The sequence below is a fragment of the Schistocerca americana genome, chromosome X, assembly GCF_021461395.2.
Source record: "Schistocerca americana isolate TAMUIC-IGC-003095 chromosome X, iqSchAmer2.1, whole genome shotgun sequence".
Lineage (NCBI taxonomy): Eukaryota > Metazoa > Arthropoda > Insecta > Orthoptera > Acrididae > Schistocerca > Schistocerca americana.
The window spans coordinates 708,139,730-708,165,636 of record NC_060130.1 but is presented as its reverse complement, the minus strand read 5'-3'; the positions used below and the strand labels follow the sequence as shown (position 1 = coordinate 708,165,636).

At 39.3% G+C, this 25,907-nt stretch overlaps 1 protein-coding gene across 1 annotated transcript in view; it reads right to left on the bottom strand.

Annotated features, from left to right (window-relative positions):
- The window catches only part of LOC124556612, a 126,637-nt gene that overhangs the window by 2,919 nt on the left and 97,811 nt on the right, over positions 1-25,907 (bottom strand). Inside the window, exon 8 of the mRNA XM_047130579.1 lies at positions 19,985-20,096. Within this exon, the coding sequence (XP_046986535.1) occupies positions 19,985-20,096 (112 nt within the window). The remainder of the gene's footprint in view (positions 1-19,984; positions 20,097-25,907) is intronic.

Here is a 25,907-nt window from a genome sequence, read left to right as displayed (position 1 = left end):
AAATTGGGTTCTTGTGGATAGGTTGTTTGCCACGATTTGCTTGGATACCTTCCACTTACGGCTGACATAAATATGTATGCCATACACAGCATCTACTCATTGTTCTGCCAGCTGCAATACAAGACTCACTCTGTCACCTCCACTGTGACTATACTCTACTACATCACTAAGGATGTTTGTCACTGACTGTTCTTCAGGCTTAGTGTTTTTAATCAACACGGGATCAGATGACAGCATGCTGGCAGCCATGTACTCCAAGGGCATCAATAAAAGGGGACTAGCACCTCCTCACCCTAGTACAGTGTAGGCACGTATTTTTCTTTCAAGAAACTGATTTAAAAGTCATTATTATGCTGTTTTTTAACAGGGTTGACACTGGAACTTTTTTATGACTACTTACAAGTTGGCATTCATATTCCAAAATATTAAAAATTCTCCATACCACTGGGTCTGCTCCCCACCCCCTCCCCTACAAAATATCATATGGACACCCTGGATGTAATCAAGCCAGTATGGTCCATTTAATGGCAGTCAGTGATTCCATCATATGCAAATATAGTCACAAGACTTTGGTTTGACATTGGCCTCACTGATCAGTGCAAGTGGACATGTGTGTTAACTGTCATTGGTCAATGAATTTGGGGACAGATTGCCTCACAAAAGCTGCTCTGAATATGGATTTACAAAATGCTTGCCTGATACATATAATCTGCAGCTGAGTATCCAAGTTGCCGCACGGGATTATCCAAGCAGTCTAAGGCACTGCAGTCATTGACTGTGCGGCTGGTCCCAGCGGAGGTTCGAGTCCTCCCTCGGGCATGGGTGTGTGTGTTTGTCCATAGGATAATTTAGGTTAAGTAGTGTGTAAGCTTAGGGACTGATGACCTTAGCAGTTAAGTCCCATAAGATTTCACACACATTTGAACATTTTTTTTTTTTTTTAAATATCCAAGCTCCGTAACAATGAAGATGATTATGCAACAGTGAAGTCTGAAACAATTGGGCTATGTATGGAAGACAGTGTGTTAGAAGGTACCCTGAAGGCCACAGAATGTGAACTACAAGAAACCTGCAAAGCATTAGAGATCTTAACACACCTTCACAATGTGACCTTGCCTTTTATACATCAGTGTCAATGGAAAAGTAACATATTGTCTCTATTAAGGTCAAAGTTCAGTGTAACAGTGAAGTTAGTTGCATATAAGAGGTCTAGGTGAAACCAAGTTAATAGATGGATATTTTAACCAGCCCCTAGTTCTGCTATGACAGTTCCAGAGTCATTCAAAGAGGTGTGAGCTACACACATCATGCAGTACTACCTGGAGGTGACTTTAAGCTACCAAATACAGACTGTGATGTCTGTGGATTCGTTGTGACAGATACAGATGGACAGTCTTGGTAAGTACTTTTGAACATGTTTTCTTATAACAGTCTTGAGCAGCTAGTTTGACAGTGATTGGCATGATATCTTTATAGCAACTATGGTTATGAAAGTCAAGAAGGTTAGGACAGTGTTTCTGCTGGAAAGAACAGATAAGCAGTTATTAGCATCTCACTTAGACAATGAAATTATATCATATGCTTCCAATATCATGGACACAGAGGAATTATGGATGAAGTTTAAGCAAATTGTAAATCTTACTCTGAAGAAGTGTGTGCCTAATAAGTGGATTAAGGATGGAATAAAAACCACCATGGTTTAACAACAAAATCTGGAAAATACTGAGGAGGCAAAGACTGTTAAACACTCTGTTCCAAAGGGTATGCACAAATGATGATAGGTAATGGTTAGTAGAGATTTGTACAGCTGTGAAAAGATCTACCTATACAACAACTACTGCTGTCATACTCTAGTAATGGATCTTACTGAGAGCCCAAGAAAATTCTGGTCCTATGTAAAATCACTAAGAGGTCTAAGACATCCATCCACACACTCACTGACCAGTCTAGCGTGGCAGTTGAAGACAGCAAAATGAAAGCTGAAGTTTTAAATTTCACATTTAAGAAATTGCTCACATAAGAGAATCATACAAACATATAGACATTTGACCATAGAACAGACTCCTGTATGGATAACTTAGTAATGTGTCCTATGCACACTCATACCAGGCTGTTCACCCGAGATTTATTTCATTATAAAATACGCCTGAAGAAATTGAAGAATCTCATAAGTAATATACACCTCTAGCATAGAGAAACAACTGAAAGAGTTGAAAACAAATAAGTTGCCAGGTCTGGACAGAATCCCAGTTTGGTTTTACAAGGAGTACCCTACATCATTGGACCCTTACTTAACTTGCTTTTATCACAAATCTCTTGCCTTGTGCAAAGTCCTAAATGACTGACAAAAAGCGCAGGTAACTCCCATATACAGGGTGAGTCACTAACTATTGCCACCAAGAATAACTCTGAATGCATGATGAGAGCTGAAAAGTTTGTGGGACAAAAGTTGCATGGGACAACAGGGGCCATAATATGACGATGATTTTTGTTGCAAAGATATGAAGGCCAACTTTGGTTTTTTAAATGGGATGCTATAGTTTGATACTTATTTTCTGATAGCAGCTATCAAGACAAATCCAATGATGTGTAGCAGTAAGATCTTTGAAGGTCAACAAAGGTCACAAAGGTAGCATGAACCTCCATTTAGAGAAGGTGTTCGAAGTGATGACCATTAGTATTAATGCAGTGCTGCAATCTTCTTATCATGGATTGGGGGGTATTCCTTATCGCATCAGCACTTATCAAAGCACATGCTCTGACAATTCTCTCTCGCATATCTTCAGGTGTAGTTGGAAAATCTTTATAAACAATGTCTTTTATGAATCCCCACAAGGAAAAAATCCAGAGAAATCCAGTCTGGCAAATGAGCTGGCCATGACACATCTCCTCCATGTCCAATCCAACAGTTTGGGAATTGTCTCTGCCACTCTTTTCAAGCCATCAGCAAAAAATGTGCCAGACACCCATCATATTGATACCACATTCTGTTCCTTGTTCCTAAAGGTATTTCTTCCAACAACAGACCTAATGTTTCTTGCAGGAATGTGGTGTACTTTCTACCATAAAGATTTTTTTAAACAAAAAAAAAGGCTCTAAGCACTATGGGCCTTAACATCTGAGGTCATCAGCCCCCTAGACTTAGAACTACTTAGACCTAACTAACCTAAGGACATCACACACATCCATGCCCGAGGCAGGATTCGAACCTGCGACAACAGCGGCAGTGCACTTCCAGACTGAAGTGCCTAGAGCCGCTCGGCCACAGTGGCCGGCTCATTAAGATTTCCTTCGATGAAATAGGGGCCTATAATTCTGTCCTCCAGAATCCCCCACCATACATTCCCCGACCACGGTTTTTGGTGTACAACTTGCCACAGCCAACATGGATTTTCAGTTGCCCAATAATGCATGTTATGTACATTAACATTTCCATGGTTCATGAATATAGCCTTGTCAGTAAATAAAATCAAATTAATAAGTGTGTCATCCCACTGAATCTGAAGTTGAGCTCATCGGCAGAATTCAGTGCAACGCATACAATCTGTACCAATTAATTGGTGGAGACTGATATGGTATTGCAGAACAAGAACAACACTACTCTGGCTTGTGATCTGACACAAACTAACACAAGGATCTCGAACCACAGTGGCAAGAGTACCACTATCCATTTCCTCATTAGTAATGTTCCTTTGCTGGATATGTTTTGGATGCATTAAAGATCCAGTTGTTCTCAATTTATCATACACATATTTAAATGTACGACGTATGGGGTGAGTACATTTAGGATATCTTTCGGCATATAAGTCTCTACTCCTCACTGAATTTTGTTGTCATTCTCCATAAATGAGAAACATATCGACTTGTTCTTCGAAGGAATACATCATTTATATTCACTTGACTCGACGATACTAGTCTTACCTTACACATTTAAAATTCATACATCCCAACATCAAATTCAATGTGGAGACTGAAGCAGAAGGAAGATTACCGTTCCTGGATGTCATGGTCAAGAGAAGAGCTGATGGCACACTGGGCCACAGTGTGTATTGGAAGAAAACATACACAGACCTATTTTTGCATGCAGAGAGCTGCCACCACCCTTCACAGAAGAATGGAGTACTCAAAACACTAGTACACAGGGTGCACACTGTTTCAGATGCAGAGTCTGCTCAAGGAGCTGGAACACCTCAGAACTGCATTCTGAAAAAAAAATGGGTACCCAGAATCACAGATTAGGTGTGCTCTCAACCCCACCACACCAGAACAATCTGTGGAGATGGAAGAAGCCATGGAGGAAGAGGCAGCCTCTACCTTTATATGGTACACTGGCACATTATCAGGAAAAATTGGATGCATATTGAAGAAGCCCTAAGTAAAAACAGTCTTTTAACCCCCCAATAAAACATGAGCATTATTGGGAAGCGTCAAAGATAATCTCGGCTTGTGGAAGGCCTGCATATACCAGACTCCATGTTAATGTGAGAATACATATATAGCACAGACAATGCACACCATCAAATGTTGTTGCAGAGAACACCAGAGGCACCCTCAACTGGTGATCCCAAAAAATCAAAGGTCGCCGAGCACTGTTTGTCCGAGAATCACGCGATGGAGTATGAACGTACCAAGTTCTTGGCACAAACTTCCCAATATTGGGACATCGTCATTATAGAGGCCCTAGAAATTCATACCATGTATGATCTCATCAACTGAGTTGTGGCTATAATGTTAGCAAGGAATAGGGACCAGCACTGACTTAAATTAAGAAGATTCTCAGCAAACAAAATGACCTGGCGATTAGGGCAGACAGAGAGCTTACATCAACATCATCACAGACACTGATGATAGTGTCTCCATGACTGCTGACATGTGACCATGATTGCTGACCACGGGCAGAGTGGCTTGTGGGAGCATGGAATACCAGAGGATATTTGTTGGTCCCATGCCCGCAGGGTCTCAGTTCATCAGCGCACCTGACGATGGCAACATGGTTGATCACTGAAAGATTGTGGCTGTTGGAGACTATGAACAGGCAGTACATCTGTGGAATTTTCAGTCAACAAATACACTGGGAGAAACTGAGGAATCACAAACTTATATTGACTTTGTGGGTCTCTTGCCTTGCTCAGTCAGTGGTAATAAATTCAATCTCGCATATGTGGATGAGTTTATTGCAATTTGATTGGTTGTTACCAGTCCAAGCTGCTAACAAACAGATATTTATTTAGAATTTACAATGCATTTTTGAAACATTTGGCACACCCCAATGTTTCATGATGGATAATGCTACCACCTTTACGTCTATCAAGTTTACACCATTTTGCCTTGATATGGGAATCCATCACCTTACAACAATAACCTATTATCCTAACTCTTAATATAGCAGCAATCAAGGAGGTTGGTACCATTCATTGCATTGGCTCATGATGGCCTTCAGTACTACTCAGCATGAGAATGGCAAAATTGCTACAACCAATCTCAGTTGGTTAAAGGTTAGCCACCACTCTTTGCAATTTTTGGTTCATTGAGGACTTGTTACCAGAGAACATCAATTCTCATCAAGTGATTCCAAAGTGGTGGTTGGTAGAAAGGAATATTTTTTGAGCCTACAAAAGAGAACATAAACACTATAATCAAGCAAGGCAGCCAAAATGTACTGAATTGAGGACTGGGGATGTTCATTAAGGACTATCAAGGAGGCAGTAAGTCAATGGAGAGGATTTCTTAAAACTGTTATGGGGAACTTAAGGGACCTTGGAACTGGCAAGTAAGGGCAATGGATAAAATCAAAGGGGGATGGGGGAAAGATGTGCCATGTTGGCACTTATCAATAGTTGCATCTTGGAGCAATGACCTCTCTTAGGGCTGAAAAACGCCGAAGGTTCCCAAGCATGGTGGTTGGCCCCAAGTGAAGTCATTGCTGACTGGAGTGGGGTAAGCCGAAAGTGTGGTGGGCAAGGCATGATGGTGGGCTGAGAGAATTGGCTGGGAGCAAGTGGTATGTTTGGTGCCCTGACCCAATGGTGTTGTTGCAGAAGTATCAATATTTGATTGGAAAACGTGATAATGATATTTATGGCAATGTAAACATGAAAAGGTGATAATCTACTAGTTTCTAACCTGGATCAGAAGACTAGTAGGTTCCTCGATAATGGTTTCTTTGATAAAGGGAATAAATAAAGATGATTATATTATAGTTTTGTAAAAGTTATAATTTTGTAATTGTTGTTTTTAAAGATTCTCATCCTATTGAGTGTTTGATTATCAGCAACTATATTATGGTAATTAAAGGTTGGTTACTGTTTTTCTACAAGATTTTGCAGTAGCAATTCAATTGTTAATAGCTTTATTCTGTTAGTCTTTGTTATATTAACTTCCAGTCATTACATTGTACTAGTTATGCTGTTTATCCTTGGGTTTGCTATTGTGTAATTTGATCAATAAATTTTACCTTGTATTGTATACTCAACCAATCGTCTCCATGAATAATTATTTTGAACCCAACAGCCTACTTCTATTACATGCCAGGAGTCCACTCAGCATACACTCACTATAATGTATGGTGCCATAATGCAATTTTGTTGTAAGGAGATGAAGTTTGGAGCACTCAATGACACAGACTCCACAGTAAGTATTATACACAAGTACTACTACACCTGAGTCTGCAGAATGGGTTCAGCTGTATCATTGTCTTACCCCTTTACTAAAGGACACTTATTCTTATACTGTTCATATACTGTGCTTGAACAGTTGAAAATACCTTGAAGTATTTACATAAGCTTCACACATACGTATGCACTTACCTCCAGCACAATGCAATGTACTGAGAGCAAAATACAGCAGCATGAGTGTTCATCAGGGTATTGTCAGTAGCGCTCCAGGTAAGTGTGACAGTACCACTATTATTTTCTATATACATAAACGATCTGGTGGACAGAGTGGGCAGCAATCTGTGACTGTTTGCTGATGAAGCTGTAGTGTACAGGGAGATGTCTTGATTGAGTGACTGTAGGAGGGTACAAGATGGTGTAAACAACATTTCCTATGGGCATGATGAATGGCAGCTATCTTAAATGTATAAAAATGTAAGTTAATACAGATAGCAAGAAAAACAAATCTGTAGTGTTCAGATACAGGATTAGTAGTGTCCTGCTTGACACAGTCATGTCATTTAAATACTTGGATGTAACATCGCAAAGCAATATGAGATGGAATGAGCGTGTGAGGACTGCAGTAGGAAAGGTGAATGGTCGACTTATACTTATTGGGAGAATTTTAGGAAAGTGTGATTCATCTGTAAAAGAGACTGCTTATAGGATGCTATCGCAATCTATTTTTGAGTACTGATTGAATGTTTGGGATGCATACTAGGTCAGATTAAAAGAAGACAATGAAGCAATTCAGAGGAGGGTGCTAGATTTGTTATTGGTAGATTTGAACAACATGCAGATGTTACAGAGATGCTTTGGGAACACAAATGGGAATCCCTGGAGAGAAGGCAATGTTCTTCTCAAGGAACACTATTGAGAAAATTTAGAGAACTGGCATTTGAAGCTGACTGCAGCACGATTCCCTTGGTACTGACACACATATTGTGTAAGGACCATGAAGATAAGATATGAGAAATTAGGGCTCATGAGGAGGCATATACACAGCCATTTTTCCCTAGCTCTATTTGCGAATGGAGCAGGAAAGGAAATGACTAGTAGTGGTATGAGGTATCCTCTGCCATGCATCATATGCTGGCTTGTGTAATATTTATGTAAATGTAGATGCAGATGCTGTGAAACCACTGGTCATGACCACACATGCAACAGTGCACCATAATGTACCACCCTTGGTTCACTTGTTTGTTTAAGTATCTTTCACATTGCACCAGAATGATTCCATGAAACCAAAGTTATTTTTGTAGAGATGTTTCAGGATGGAACCACATGCTGTTCAGACAATCCTTGCTCTTCACCACTCCATTCGGCATGAAAGAAGGGTGGTTCATGTCATTCTAGTGGTGATTAGTGTGTGGTGAACACCTGAACAATCCTAGATAGATACTCAATACCAAACATCCAGGATTTCACAAGGGCTCTGGTGGGTGTGACTATTTATAATGTGTTTTATTTCTGAAAAGCGTATAATCCAATTCCAGTGGCAATCAGTGACATACATAAAACTGCAGTGGTAATGATGTGTGAACTGTGTGAGTTTTCTATTATGCCTTTCAGGCTTAAAAATGCATCCCAGAAGTGGCAATGTTTTTTGGACTGTGTTTAAAGGAGACTTCCATTTTGCTTTGATTACCTCAGTAACATACAAGTAGTTTCTAAAAATGCCCAGTTACATAAAAATCACTTAAAGGAGGTACAACAGAGGTTAACTGACATTGGAATTACATTAAACAAGGACAAGTCTATTGTCATGAACCTGTGATAACCTTCCTTGGCCATAAAGTATCAGTGCATGGCATTACAGCCTTACCTGGGAAGTTTGATACTTCATGTGCCTTCTGTGGTTGCAGAATTATCAACAACTGAGATATATCTTTGGCATGGTTAATTTTTACAGACCCCATGTCCCAAGAACCTCTACAACACAAATGACTTTCAAAAATACACTGGCAGGCTACAACACAATAGGCAAGCACGCTCTCCATTGGAGATGGAAAAACTGCTTTCAAGAACTTACAAGAAAGCCATGCTGAAGCTATGGCATTTACTCACCCCTCTCCTGGGGTGGGCTTATCTCTGGTTGTTGCTGTCACCAAGTACAGTATTGGTACAGCACTATATAAAAAACTGAATGGACATTAGCTACTTCTGAGTTTCTCCAAAAACTGCAGCCCAGCCAAACACACTGGACCACATATGAAAGGGAGCTTTTAGTGATCTATGGGAGAATCTGCAACATTTCTGTCCACTTGTTGAGGCCCATCTTGTTACTATTTATACTGAAATCAAACCCAGTGTGTCAGCATTCCAAAAGACCAGCAGCAAGTGTTCTCTATACTAGTTCTGGCACGTTGAATACATCTGCAAATTTAAAATGGACATCTGCCTCAATGATATCTACAAACAATCTGAGTCATGATATTATGCCTCAGTTTTCACAGATGGTTTGTAAAGTTATCTACATGCTGAAACAGCCTGAGACCAATGCCACAGTCAAACAGATGACTTATCAATTCATATATCCTTCAGACAGGAAAGATGCATGTGCACACAGATGTGGGACTTTTTCTGGCATCAGTGATGAGGTTCAAGCCCACTCACATTGATGCTGGGTCCTCTTCCCCTGTTTGAAGGCTACAGATATATATTCATGGTGGCAGAGAGATGCATGTGGTGGGTAGACACATCTGCTGAGATGACTGTTAGGACATCTGTCAAGACCTGGTTGGCATGTTTCAATTGCTATCCCCTCATCACCACAAACTGATGGTGATAATTTGAGTTGAACCTTTTCAATGAACTGTCAAAAATGTGTGGTTTCCATTTCATTGTACAACAAGCTAGCACTCAGCAAGCAATGGCAAGCCATCCTAATGTGCCACAATGATGCTTGGACTCAAGTGTTGCCCCTGATTCTGTTAGGACTATGACCAAGCTTGAGAATGGACCCCTGTTTGCCATCAGCAGAGATGGTCTAAAGCAAACCTCTGGGCATACCAGCAGATTTTCACAACTCCTCACCTCTGTCAAATGAGTTGCAGCTTCCCCACCTGGTACAGCAACTGAGGGACCATGTAGCATGGATGCATCACCTTCCTGTGTCACACCATGATTCTCATACAGTTTTCAGGAGTAAGGCTCTAGCAGACTGCTCTCACATCATGCTTTGGACAGATCTAGCCTGCCCACCAATACAGTTTCCCTGCTCCAGACCCTTCCCAGTTCTGTGGTGTGGGAAACACATGATGGATATTGTCAAAAACTGCAAGCACACCAAAGACTCCATCAAATGGGTTGAATTTTACCACCAATTTCTATCAGTGCTATGCCAACACCAGAGAGTCAATACTGCATGCTCCTACCTCGCTGTCTCTTACCAATGGCACACCTTCTGACCTCCACTCCCCAGAATAAGCAGTGTCGCCGACTACAATTAGATGTCCATCATGCCCAGCAATCCAAACACAAAATGGCTGTGTAGTCAACTCCAAATTCCCCTTTATTCCCAGTGCTCTGTACTTTGGGGTGGTGGGGAATGTATAGAAGTGACATAATTGACTATGTAACAACTGCAGTGTTTCTTGAACAATTTATGCTCTTTGATTGTTCTGTTCTTGTTAGCTTGCTAATGTTTTGCATTGTGACTTTTTGGCTGTATGTAATAAAAGTGATTCTTCTCATACTGATATGTAGATGCTAGTTTTCCTACGAACAGCCCAATCAAGAATTAAAGCAGTGGAACACTTCAGAGAAAGCTTGGATATTATCATGCCATATTGATAGAAAAAATTGAGTCTACCAGCTATAGATTAGAAGATGCTTGTGTTTGTAACAAGAGGGAGGAACAAAGGTTCATGTGAGAAAAAAACCCTCTACATACCTTGATCCAGCTTGTGAGGGAAACTTACCAGCACACTAGAAATCCTGGGAAGAGATACATCATTAACCTTGGCTTAGTGAGTCTACAGGGAGCAATAAGAGATCACAAGAATAATACAGAGTCAGTGTTCTCTTATGTAGAACTAAATTTTAAGCTAGACAAGAGAATGCTAGCAGCTGCCTAAGCAGCCAGTGACAAACATTCCTTTAACAAGGAAAAGTTGACAAGGAAAAGTTAGGAGCTATACGGCACAAATTCATATGAATTGCAGGCTATGTGCTACACAAGTTTTTCCAAGGAGCATAATGAGGAATGAGGAGGAACCTCTATAGTTTGATAACAATATTTAAAATCTACTAGAAAAGCACGGAGAGCTGCATAGTAGATTTAAATGCAGCCAAATTCTGTACAACAAAGAAAACCTGAATAAAATCTAAACAAGTGTAAGGAGAGTTACGAGAGAAATTTTCAATGAACTGGGAAGCAAGATCTTATCTACAAAGTTGATAGAATCCCCCAAAAAATTTCCCTTTATATCAGCCAATGGATCAAAGCCATCTGCCCAAGTGCTGGTACATCAGAATGGCCTAGGTTGCTGCCATGCATATTGCCTTCTTGGAAGCTTTTAAAACAGTTCTACACTACCTTATAATAAACAAAATAGGAGATGAAATATTGTAATAGGTATGAAATTGCATTAAAGACTTCCAACTCATTATATCATTCTAAATGGGGGACATTGTCAGAAGCAAAATTAGCACCCAGCATACCTCAAGGTGGTGTGACAGGAGTGTTGTTGAACGAGATATATGCTGGGTATCCCAGGAGGAATGGCCAATATTCAGGGATATGACAGGAAAGATATTTGAAGCAATAAACTTCATACAGACATATGCTCTAACCCAAATGGTTTCCAAGATGGAACACATTTAATGTGCATTGTTCTTTATTATCTGCATTATTCAATACATTGTCAAGTTTAGACATGTACAACATATAACAGTTAGTAAGCATTGCAACATGTGTTGCACAAAGTATCAATCAAAAAATTCATATTTTTCACACATGCAGCTACAAGCATTATTATGCGTGTCACGTTACTGCTGTTGTATAGTTCACAATAAATGTTCAAATATCCCACCAGCTCTTAGAAGAACATGTTGTGCTAGTTATTTGAATACCTTTGAGTACTTCTACACATTCTCTAATGAGGGCAGCAGTGTCCATGATGTGACCAAATAGTTAATCTCATGTATTTACCTTTTGTTTGTATGAAATGTGTTCAAGTTATACAGCCCTGAATTTATCCTGAGGAATGGCCACAGATAGAAACATGAAGTTTGTTTTAAAATACGTGTGAATACAAGGTGGAGATGGCAGCACTGTATGACACAAAAATAACTCAAGTGGCAACAGCTAGAGTGAGGATTGTTTTTGTCACTTAAAATATGACATTTTCATTACAGGAACAGTGGGTAATTATTCATTTTCTCCATTTTTGTGGCATCACAGTGATTAAAATTCACCACCAACTGAGAGGGAGTTGTGGTGATTGCGTCATGGACATATCCTACTGTGTTCATGAGTGCGACATTTCAGAGAAGGCAGAATGTCATGTGACAACAAACCAATACAAACTTGACCTCACACCTGCCTGTCTGACAACATGATTGAACGAGTGGAGAAAGTTATTTTTGAGGATCACCGAATGAGTGTGGAACACATCACCTCCAAAGTTAGCATTCCCATGGGATCTGTGCACACAGTCCTGCATGAAGACCTTAAAATGCAAAAAGTGTCCTCCAGGTTCATTTCATCAAATGTGATAGTAGATGAGTTATGGATGCCATTTTCAAATCCCAAAACGAAGAACTAATCAGCTCAAAGGGAGCACAAATGCCCACCACCACTAACAAAATTTTGAGTAAGTGTCAGTGCTGAAAAAATGATGATGGCTATATTATTGGACAGCAATGGCATAATCCCCATTCATTGCATCCCAAAAGGTACTACAGTGACAGCTGCATTCAACCAAGATATTTTGAAGAACAAACAGCTTCAAGCATTGCATGAAAAACGCGCAGGAAAGACTGTATGTGTACTCTTTCACCAAGCCAAATGCACCAATTCCACTGGTGGATGTTACACTTTAGTTTCTTCATGACAATAACTCTGAAATGGCTAATCTAGTCCCTAGTGACTTTTGGCTGCTTTCAATGGTGAAAGACACTCTCTGTGGTCGGACATTGACTAGGCATGTTGCTATCACATCAGCAGTTCTCCAGTGGTCAAATCAGACTGTTACAGAAGCATTTACTGTGGCCAATCAATCATCACTGACATTGTGAAAAAGTGTATGGCTACAGGGAGATTACACTGAGAAGTGACAAGTTTCACAGTTTTCATGTGATTGGTTTGTGAGGAAAATAACTTAAATGCACCTTGTACTCGTCAGATTTCATCCAGTTCCATAAACAAAAATCTAATGAGATAAGGTGTGGTGATATTGGTGGCCAGCTAACTGTACTACCATGACTAATGCAGGGATTAGGATAAAGGCAGTTGAGACGTTCCCTCACATGTCTAGTATAATGTGGATGGGCTCCATCACGCTGCAGGCATTGCAGTCTGCATGGCCAAAGGAACATCCTCAGGGTGTTCTGCAAATGAATTTTCCAAAAAATGAAAGTAGTTCTGTCCAACCATTCACTCTTCTAAAATGAGTGGACCTATCAGCATGTTACCAATCATGCCACACCAAACACTGATAGAAAATTGAACTTGAAAATTGGTTTCCACTGTAGCATGTGGATTTTCCTTTTGACCAATGATGACTGTTACATGTGTTGCTGATTACCAGCCGTGTAAACATGATTTTGCTGTATTCTGCTACTATTATGTGTGAGTGCAAGTTTGCCAAGTGTAGTGTTGCCACACGTGTTCTAAAATCAACTGCCAACTGTACAAGAATGGGCTGGCCACTAGAGTTTGCCTATAGCAGGCAGGCACATGGCATGGTCTCAGCTGTGCTGTCTACCAGCAACTCGTGTCTATGTACATGCAGAGCAGCCCTGACTCACTCTCACTATGTATTTTTAGTTTATACTGCTCACATTAGTTGCTCTGTGTATTGCTTATGTTGCAACTTCTGTATGATTCTTTTGTTTTGTTAAATGTGGAGTCATGAGAGGCTTATTTCTGTTACTGTTCAGAGCTCTGTGCATGTGTTACTAGGATCAGTTTCATGTATTACTTGGTTACTACAGGTTTCATCAGTAAATAGTATTACTGGGAGCAACTAATGATTCTCACTTAACCAGTGACAAAATTCAAGTCATGTGGCATTGTCAGCAATATAAAGATTGTGAGTGCACTGAATGTGAAATGGATACATGTTTTCATATGTAATATTCACCATACACATGTTCATTGGACATCGGTATGTGCAGAAAGTCACCATCTGCTGGTAGTAGGACTACACTCCACCATTTCACCAATGTGTTGCTGTTCCTGCACAAGCTGTTGAACAACACATTCAGAAGAAAAATTGGAACTTGGATAAATATCTGTTTCATGCAATGTGGTGACAACTTTGGAAGACACTATATGATCAGGAATTTGACATGTTGAAAAGTGCCAGTGGTATTCTTTGACAGCAACAGGACCACTACCATCCCATCACAGAAGCTGGAAACATACATCATATCTGTATTTTCTTCTTTAGTGTAGATATATGGCATTTTAGTCAGCACATGTACACACACAGTTAACCAATGCTTCTCTCTGGTACACCCTCAATCCTTCAGACTACTTCACACACAACACACCATGGACAGCTGCATGTTCAGCAGGCCAGTGTAATGGCAGAAAGACATCCTGAGCAAAGAGGCTGAATGCAATGAGGTAAGTTAGGCAAGAATAGAATCTCAAAGAGTTTGGTTGTGTAAAAAAAATATGTGCACGTCCTAGCTCAAAAACTGATGTACCATATATTAAATGTGTTCAGCCTAGGAAACCATTCGGAACAAGCATATGTCCTTATGAAGTTTTTCTTGTGTCAAATGTGCCTTCCTGTCATTTCCCAGAATACTGACCATTCCTCATGGGACACCCTGCATAAATAATGTGGTAGATAATGACTTTAGCTCTATGAGGCTCTTATGTACAGGGGGCTAAATAATTATGAAATTGTTGCAAAAGAAAGGAAGTCCTCTAATTAGGTCATTAGAGAGGAAGTCAGTTTTGGATGGTGTGCAAACAGAGAGAGCTCCAGTTAATGCCAACAGAGTCACAGGCAGCAGAGTAAAGTAAAGAGAGTAGGCTCCTCCACATTTAAAGCATGATATCAGTGAGAGGAATGATGTCCATAGGCTAAAGTCATTCCAAACAGACACGTATTTCAGTTTTTCATTCAACTGAAGCATCTTGAAAACTAGTAAGTATACACAGTACAGGCACTGAGTCATTAAAAGGCTAACAAAAAAGAATGAGAAATTTGTCTGTTTTCAGATGAATCCTTTTTCAGACCTATAGTACACACACACACACACACACACACACACACACACACACACACACACACACATATGTATGAGCATGTGAGCTGGAGAGGATGAGGGGTGCAAGGTGATAGGGAGTCAGAGGATGGGCTTGTAAAGGGTGGCTGATAGTTGGGAAGGAGAGGCAACAGGTGCGTAGGGCAGGAGTGCGGCACTTGTGAGTTTGTACTGGCCACGGACAAGAGGAGTTTTGCAAAGTGCACATGTTGCAGAAGTGTATTAGCAACAGTCTAAGAAATTGTTTTCAGAATGAATTTTCAGTCTGCAGTGGAGCATGTGATGATTTGAAGCTTTCAAGTTTCAAATGACCGTTCATTTCATTACAGAGTGAAAATTCATTCTGGAAACAATTTCCTAAGTTGTGACTAAGCTGCTTCTCTACAAGGACCCTTTCTTTCAGGTCCTGCAAGGTATGCAGGAGAACTTCTGTGAAATGGAGGTGGTAAGAGAGAGATAAAGGAATAATTAAAGCTATGAGTGTGGGTTGTGAGGCATGCCTAGATAACTCAGTTGGTAGAACATTTTCCCACAAAAGTCAAAGTTTCCAGGTTAAAGTCCCAGTCTGAGCTTCCAAGGATGGCTACCATTCTTTCTACATTCTTACTACCATGGAATGATTTGAGATACTGAGTTTGAGCAGGATAACGAATGCGTGGGTGGAGCTTTATCGTTAATGACACATATGTAGTGCACATGTCCCACCTGCACTGAAAAAGAGGGGCACCTTTATCACATGAGAAATTTGGTGAGGTTTCAGCGTCTCACTTCTGATAAAAGCTCTAATGGCTACCACATCTGACACTCCTAAATGCATATTCACTCAAAAAACTTAAAATTTTAAACTATCACAGCCACAGGTTCTGGGAAATCAACAGAATGCACCCACACCAATTCTATAAGGCTTTTGTGTGGTCTAGGGCGAATTATGGCTGCCAGGTTTATGGCTTAGTAAGACCTTTATAAGCTCAAAGATACTGTCCACCATGAGGGGATACAACAAACCACAGGTGCCTACAGGACCGGCCATATTCCCAGACACTGTGCTGAGGCTGGTAACCCACAAATATCCATTCAATGGCAAATCCTCTTGAGCTGCCAGGCATACAGACTCATGGAAGATCAGCAGTCACCATGGTACTGCCTTGTTGAGCAACACTGCCCATGGAACTGACTGTTACAACTAAACCAAGAGCAACAAATCTATATGCAATTTGTGTGAAGTTAGAACTCACAGCATTTGGTGTGGATGAAGTGTGACGCCATCCCTGGGGATGGAGTCATCACCCACCCTGTATTATTTTACAGCTAACAGACTACAAGAGAGACAATGCTCCACATTACATTTTTACTTATTTTATTTCATAATTTATTTTCAAGGAGCATTGCAAATATGCAGCGTGCCAGTTTACAACCTTAAGCAGGAGGAAAATGTGGTCTGTGCAGATGATATGTACTCAAACTACAAAGTTCCTTATCTGCTCTGACAACATATAGTTCAGAGGTAATATTCTACTGATGCCAGAATATGGGGAAATCTGAGGGGGAAAAAATTGGTAGATGCAGCAGCTGAGGAGGACTGCACAATATCTACAGTGTCTCAATGCAAAGTCCCTCTACATGTGGACCTCATTGATGAGGAAACAAAACCTGCATCATTGGGAGGAGCAGTGGCCAGAGGTGAGGGATAGCAAATTGTGATTAGTGAAGCCAACAACTCAACTGGGCAGTTCCTTCTAATCACAGACACAGAAAGAAGTGTTATTAATGTGAGTCCATATTAGACACTCTGATGCACGAGTTTCTCCTCCTGCGAAAGGACCCACCAATGTGCAGTGCTTTTGATTTACCACTAACAGTATGATATATTTTAGTTGATTTATTTGCTGATAAAAGAGCAGCCCTGCTTCTTTCTATGGACTTGCTTTCTAATTTAGGTGATGACTGGATGAGTGTAGTAAGGATTTTTAAGTTTTGTGAAGTGACAGAACTATTCCCTAAAATTTTAGGTTGTGGATTTTGATTTGAACATGAGTGGCTGAGTCTTCCTGATTTTTATATCAGTGGCCAGGCAGCTATGAGCATTTCCAAAAACATTTTAATCAGTTTCATTGTACTACTCCACTTCTTTAAATATGTTACCACTTTACTAATGCAGAATTTTTTGATATTGACACTGTGTGTCTGAATGAGTAGGTATGTAAGTGTGTGTGTGTGTGTGTGTGTGTGTGTGTGTGTGTGTGTGTGTGTGTGTGTGTGTGTGAGAGAGAGAGAGAGAGAGAGAGAGAGAGAGAGAGAGAGAGAGAGATCAAGCACATACGCATCCACAGATTTCAACATTTGTCAGAGATGTTGGTTTCTTCAATTCTTTTATTAGTGTTCAACCAGCCTCAGTTTTAAGGATCTTCTCTTATTATTGGATCTTTCAGTGAAAATTATTTCTTCATGTGTCTGCTAGTGTTGTTTTAATGAGCAGATCAGAGGGATTTGATTAGTTTCTTTTTAAACTCATCTCACAAAGGAAAACATTAGCCAGTACTATCAACCATGAAATTGAATGCCCTGAACCACCACCACCACAACCACCGCAACAACAACAACAACAACAACAGAGTCCAGCAACAACACACCTGTCCACATATGGAGACTGGTAGCAATATGTACTGAAGGTGTGTCCAATTTAATACACTTCATTTCTCAAAGGAGATTTGCCTCTCTACCTCTTGTTTCCAGTGTGAAAACCTCAAAACAAACTCCATCCAAACAAGTCTTGATGGCCCAATGGTACCAGCTGACTGCCATGTCATCCTCAGCCCACAGGTGTCACTGCAAATGGATATGGAGAGGTGTAAGGTGAGCACACCACTCTCCTGGCTATTGCCATTTTTTGTGACAAGAACCACTACTTCTCAATCAAGTAGCCTTTCAACTGGCCTCACAAGGGCTGAGGGCACTCTGTTTCCAGTATGAGCCATCTCATAAATTAAAATTGCCAGCCTTTTGTCAAAATCAAGTGAAAAATGATATCCCACCAATATTACAGAAATCAGAGAAGCAATTGAAACTCTGAATAAAAACCATTTTAATGGGGAAGCTTTCATAACAGCTAAAATTGTGAAGTTGTCACACACAAAGATAATAAAAGGTCAGAAATATGGAACACAAAAATGATTCCAAAAGATGGAAATTTCTGCATAAGAAATGTAACAAAAGTGATGAGAAGATTTCAATAACTTTGGAGGAATCATACCTACCAATTGCCTTATAAGTATTTTCAAAATACTCTCAACCAACTATAGTTGTAAAATTTGTGGATGTCAAGAAGGCATTTGACTCTGTCAATTGGGAAACTGTAACATTGCAATCCAAAACTTCGGTATTAAATATAAATTGTCAAATATAATCTATGAAATGGCTACAGATATGGTCTCAAGAGTGAATTCTGTGGACAAAATTTGTAAGTCCTTAAAAATAAATACAAGTGCAAGACAAGATAATTTCCTGTATCCAGTCCTCTATAACTGTGTACTGGAAAATAGGTATTAAGAATTTGGGACTAAAAATTAAAATAATATCAACTATTATCAATAAAACTGGAAAGAAAGAAAAAAAATGCACTGAAGAAAACTGCATGGCAGGTGATTTTGTGGGACTATTTGAAAATGTACTGATGCAGAAATACAAGTCTCCTGGAACAGATAGGTAATAGATTAGATGTAAGAATCTCAGCAGAGAAAACAAAATTTTTCACTAACATAAAAAAATGCACCAAACATATTTACAGGCAGACACTGGACAAGTATAAAAGTTCTGCAGTTCAGGAAATTAGAATAATTAATTTAAAAAACAAAAGGTCCAGATGAATCTGCTCTAAATAAAAGAGTACTCAAAATGTAAAGTGCACATGGAATAACAAATAATATTTACAATAAAAGCACATACAAGGAATGCAAAAAAAAAAAAAAATCATTACAACATTGCAGTGGATCCAGAATACCTATACCCAAGGGAATGCCAAGCATTGAATTACAAATTAGACAATCTAGAAATATTAGAGAAGAATCATGAGGATATTTTAAGTCCAATAACAAGCACATAAGCCTGGAAATTAGAAAGTGATGGTGAAATATATAAAATACATAACAGAAAAAAGAAGGGGGAAGACCTAATATTTTTTTGAACATTTATACAGGATGAATGGCAACATGCCGACTAAACGTATATTTAGGTATCTCTGGGAAAAGAATGCAGCAACACACTGGATCCAAGATTTATAAATATGCAACATAAAAGCAAAGGAGCTGCAGAAAGAGATATTTCAGAAGGAAAGTATTCAACTCAGAATGATTCCAAAGTAGAAGCAGTAAGGTATCAGGTGTGAATGATCAGAAGAGAGAGAAAAAAGACATACTGAAAACATGAAAAAATATTAGATGAAAAGAACAAATGAGAAAGAAGTGGCCCTAGGTGGCCAAATCAGGAGAAAAAGTATATTGAAACACTATTAATCAATCTATACACAAATGGAAGCTTCTTTCTGACTTTCACATAAAATTTGGCTCAGTCTGCCTAATCACATACTGGGTTCCATAAGATTGGTCCCATTGTGAAATAAACTCCAAGGTGCCCCAATTAACTACTTGGTCATAAATCCAACAAAACAAATAAATGTCGCCAATGACAACTTTGTTGACATAAAAGTTGTAATTAGGTTACACACTTTTTATGCATCTTAATAACTTAATTAACACACCTTTACATTTCAGCAACATTACTATCAATTATGTAATTGAGTGAGTATATGGTATAGAGCATTTTGCAGAAATTAAAACCACAAAACATTACAAATAAAATGAGAAATAAAGGTAACAAATATTTACCTGGTGACAGCTTTGTATACTGTACGTATTTCAGTACCTTGGCAAGCTGGTAGGCATTGACATCTTATCTTTTGTTTCTGATATTTTTTCCTGTTTTCTTTCCCATTAACACCTGATAATAGCATATAAATGTGAGCTGGGGTGACAACTTCAAGCATACAAAAAAGTAGTGAATGATTTAGAGAAATTACATCTGTGCTCAAGGGCATACCCAGTAAGGAGTTTGGGTGAGCAGTCTCCCCCCCTCCCCCCCCCCCCCCCCCAAATCTGAAAAAAAATGCAAACAAACCAAACTTGAATTCTATCATACCACACTGACAGGTAACTCAATTCATTAACAGTCTGAGGAAAACCAGAAAACATAATGCATGCCGGTATTATTTATAACCAACAGTACCCAGGTCTATTTTTCATGAAATTTTGAAATCATTTCATCACTTGTCATTATTACCCTTGCAACTAAAATACCAGATTTCTATAGATTCTGAAAGTTTCCAGCAGCATTGTACCCTCAATTCATTATGATTTTCCTGTGTTACCAGCCAAAGTGAAAAACTACAAGAAAATTGAATATAGAAAGTTTTGCATGTATCTGCACAATATCTGTGTAACAGCAAAATAATATATACAAATTTCATGCAAACTGTACTCCCTGGGTTAAGTACATTGTAGGGGGTACCAGTAGATACCCACTGTAAAGTGGTAGTGGAATTATTGGTGTTAATGATTAAGAAACACAGGTTTCCAACAGTTCTGAGTATGAAATTGTAATTTTTCCTTCTATTTTCAATTTTCAGGCACAGAAGAAATTGGGAAATATTGTTAGGAGTGTAGCATTTCAAAATTCAATTCCTGTGTATGCCTTATGTGACAGGTATGGAGGGAGGGGATGGTGTTATACTAGCAGAATCACTTTTTATGGACAGTGACACACCAAATACTCATTAAAATGTTGTGCAAAATGGAACATTAATTTTTCATGTTTCAAGCTCCCAACACTTTTCTTAAATGAACCAGCTAGGAATTTAGGTAAATAATTCATAAAATGTTTTGTACATTGTAAAATATCATTTTCTTAACCAATCAACAACCTTACTAATCCGCATAGCATTTCCACTTTCAGTTTTTGCAGTTTCAAACTGCTTAGTCTGTATAAATGTCTCAAAATCTTAAAGTGACTTATTATATGAATCATATAGTGCCCAGCTATAATAAATCTTATGTACACATCAACATACTCTTAAGTCTTCCATATACCGATGCTTCCAAAATTAGATAACAAACATGTATAGTGATCCCATTAAACACTTCAAACAGTAAATTCTACATTTACACTCTGTTATTAGTAAATAATTTTACTTAATTTGAAGGCAGCTTAAATAGTGACTACATACAGTTGGATCACAATTTGTTTTTAAATGTATTGACTTGCTATGGAGAATTGTTGACTCATTTACCTAGCTGAAGAATATAGTACTCAAACAAGGGCTGCAAGACAGAATTAGAATGATATTTTTCATCAGACTGATTTTCAGTATTTTAGTATATTGGCCAGTCTGAAAGTAATGTCCAGATGTGCTTTTCTCATCTGTGCAGATTTAACTGTCACATTTTTTGCCATTATTTCTTTCTTATGATTATTAGTTACATCCATCTACTCACTATTAATATTTATTAATCTATCAACAAAGTTTCTAGCTTGAACTGAATAACATAATTTTTGTATTAGGCCATGTTCTTCTGTAAAGACAATAAAAACAATATAAACAAATGCCAAAGTTTCAAACAAGCCCCAATGAAGAACCTTTTTGAGGCAATGAAACTCCTTCTGCCTGAGTGTGATTTGTCCCCCATTGCGTACAATATAAAATGTCATATGATAACCAACACTAGTGTCCTCGGTGATCAGTGAACTGACCAGAGTTAATGGGCTTGGGGAAAGGGTGTTGTGTTAATTACTCAAGCAGATAATTGGTATGCAGTAATGGTACCCTTTACCAAGGTGCAGGAAGACAGTAAGTGAAATTTAGGCCTCAACTAAGGGCCCCAGAACTAATAGTCAAGTGTCTCTTGTCAAAAATTCAGGTGAAATCAAAAATATGTGGGACACCAACAGTACATTAAATGAGCTGCTACCAAAGACCCATCACTGAAGAGATGGGCTCATCCATCTATTATACAATGAAACATTTAACTACTAGGTTATGCCACATGAATGGTTACATTAAGCATTTAACAAAATTTGTCCAATGTATAGGAGAACAGCATATTCAACATATGGATCTAATCAGAAATTTTGACATAAGTTCTTTGTACACCAACAAGTGGGTAGGCAAGACAATTAATGTCTTGCAGGAGGTTACTACTGGCAGTTGGATGAACTCATCTGTGTTGTTAACATTAGTCAGCTGGTTGGACAAACATCATGACTGAGACCACAGTGTAATAATGACCTCTCTCAGATCTCTGGTGACAGTTGATGCCATTCTGGAAGCCTTTGAGCAAACATTGTTCAGTTGTTCAACATATCATCCCTGTTATTTGTTGAAATACCTTGATGAGCCAAAACATTATGAGAAACTGCTTAACAGCATGTTGGCCCAGTTTTTGAATGCAATATACCAGTGATTCAGTGTGGTATGGATTCAATTAGTCCTTTGTAGGTTTCTGGAGATATGTGACAGGCAATATCTATGCACATGTCATGCAATTCTTGTATATTATGGGCCAATGGCTCATGGGTGTTGAGTTGAGGCTCAATAGTGTCCAAATTGTGTTCCACTAGGTTCAGCTCAGGTGAGTTTGGTGGCAAAGACATCAAAGTGAGTTCATTATCTTGCATCTCAAATCACTTTAGCATTATTATGGCCTTGAGACATGGTCAGTTATCCTGCTGGAAGATGCCATTGCTGTCAGGGAATACATCAAACTTGAAGGGATCCAGGTGAATTGCCATAATATTCACATAGTCAACAACTTTCATAGTGTCTGTAATTACTACCATAGGTAAGATGGAAGCTCAGATGATTCCATACCACACTAAGGCCCTCACTGGCCTGCCTCTATGGCACTGTTCATGTCAAGCATCCATAAGCCTGTGTGATGGTGTATCCAGACATGACGTGGTAACAAGACATGACATGGTAACAAGAAATGTTATTAATCTGACTGCACAACACATTTCCATTGATCCAGGGTCCACTCCGGACGATCCAGTGTAAAATCACATGAAAACAGTGTGGAAAAGTATACACTAATCACTCAGGCAGAACAGAATTTTCAGAACTTTAGTAACTGTTTCCTATTTAATATTATTATCATCTTAAGTTATATGTACATGAGAGAAGCTCTAGATTAAGGTAGAAATATGCAATCTTTGCCAATCATCTTTTAACAGAAAAAATTCATTGATGTAGAATGTGAAGTTTTATATTTAGTTAAAAAAAAAAACAACAAAAAAACAAAAAAAAAAACAAAAAAACAGAAAGGTTACCCTACTGGAAATCAATAAACATATGGCACAGAATTCTAGCTTAGTATGAAATGGTCATACACAGTTTCCTTTTCCCCCTTTGTTAAATTACATTTCCTTTACAAATAAACTAAAACTAAACTTCTCCCACACAGGACATGAAGGCCCAAAGGTACTTGGCTGGCCACCATGTCATCCTCAGACCACAGGTGTGTGCATACAGAGGGGCATGTGGTCAGCACACCACTCTCCCAGCCATATGTCAGATTCCAATACTGGAGCCACCACTTCTCAATCAAGTAGCTCCTCAGTTTGCCTCACAAGGGCTGAGTGCACCCCACTTGCCATCAGCACTTGACAGACCAGATGGTCACCCATCCAAGTGTTAGCCCAGCCTGACAGTGCTTAACGTCGGTGATCTGACGGGAACTGGTGTTACCACTGCGGCAAGGCAGACTCCTTTACAAATACTAGATTAAAATTGTAAATTCAACTTATTTCTTATCGGCTGTTAAATGTATCTTCACATTAAAAAATTGTTTCCTCCTATTTCATTTAATGTAACTATTGCTATATGACAAAAAATATAATATATGTGGTGTCTGTTATTTTAGTCCTGCAGCCATTATGAATCAACCAAGGCACAAAGGAATTAGTGACATCAGCTACTAGTGGGCAATGATTTAACTCAATGAGGAAAGTTGAAAATTTGTGCTGGACTGTGATTCAAACCAAGGCACTGATCACCATGCAATCCAGACACAGTGGTCATCGCATCTAAGTGGACTACCCTAGCATGCCTCCTGTCAGAGCCAAATTCTCAACTCTCTGGCACAAATTTTTAACTTTCCCCATTGGTTTAAATCAATGGCCCCTGGCAGGTAATGTCATTAATGCCTTTGTGTCTTGATTGAAAAACTATAATGTTTTCCTATGTAAATACTCAATGTCATTTTTGTATCTTCTGTACAAATACTATCTGTGTAAGTTGCACATCATTTTATCTGTGTCTGGGACATTCAGGTGTCACCTGACGGTGGTCTAAGAAGCTGAAAGTCAGTTAATGACCAAATAAATATAATTTTCAGAACCTTAGGAATTTCTTTCCCTTTTGGTTTTCACTGAAGGTGTTCTGAAATGTCTGTTTGTCATGAATAGTTAGATTCAAAATAATTTTCCTATTGAAACAAATTAGTCTCAAATGGTTTTTTGTATTATTTGTGGAATTGACAATAACTTATGACAAATTTTATGTCCTTGCTGATGAAGGAATCATTCAAATAATATACTGCATATTACACTGCTGGCCATTAAAATTGCTACACCATGAAGATGACGTGCTACAAATGCAAAATTTAACAGACAGGAAGAAGATGCTGTGATATGCAAATGATTAACTTCTCAGATCATTCACACAAGGTTGGCACCGGTGGCTACACCTACAATGTGCTGACCTGAGGAAAGTTTCCAACTGATTTCTCATACACAAACTGCAGTTTACTGGCGTTGTCTGGTGAAACGTTGTTGTGATGCCTTGTGTAAGGAGGAGAAATACATACCATCACATTCCCAACTTTGATAGAGGTTGAATTGTAGCCTATCGCGATTGCGGTTTATCGTATCGCAACATTGCTGCTCGCGTTGGTCGAGCTCCAATGACTGTTAGCAGAATATGAAATCGATGGGTTCAGGAGGGTAATACGGAATGCCGTGCTGGATCCCAATGGCCTCGTATCACTAGCAGTCGAGATGACAGGCATCTTATCCACATGACTGTAACGAATCGTGCAGCCACGTCTCCATCTCTGAGTCAACATATGGGGACGTTTGCAAGACAACAACCATCTGCACGAACAGTTTGATGATGTTTGCAGCAGCATGTCCTATCAGCTTGGAGACCATGGCTGCGGTTACCCTTGACACTGCATCACAGAAAGGAGTGCCTGCGATGGTGTACTCAATGACGAACCTGGGTGTATGGCAAAACGTCATTTTTTCGGATGAATCCAGGTTCTGTTTACAGCATCATGATGGTCGCATCCATGTTTGGCGACATCGCGGTGAATGCACATTGGAAACATGTATTCATCATCACCATCCTGGCATATCATTCAGCATGATGGTATGGGGTGCCACTGGTTACATGTCTCAGTCACTTCTTGTTCACATTGAGGGCACTTTGAACAGTGGACGTTACATTTCAAATGTGTTATGACCTGTGGCTCTACCCTTCATTCGATCCTGGCGAAACCCTACATTTCAGCAGTATAATGCACGACTGCATGTTGCAGGTCCTGTACGGGCCTTTCTGGATACAGAAAATGTTCGACTGCTGCCCTGGCCATCACATTCTCCAGATCTCTCACCAATTGAAATAATCTGGTCAATGGCTCGTCACAATACGCCAGTCACTACTCTTGATGAACTGTGGTATCGTGTTGAAGCTGCATG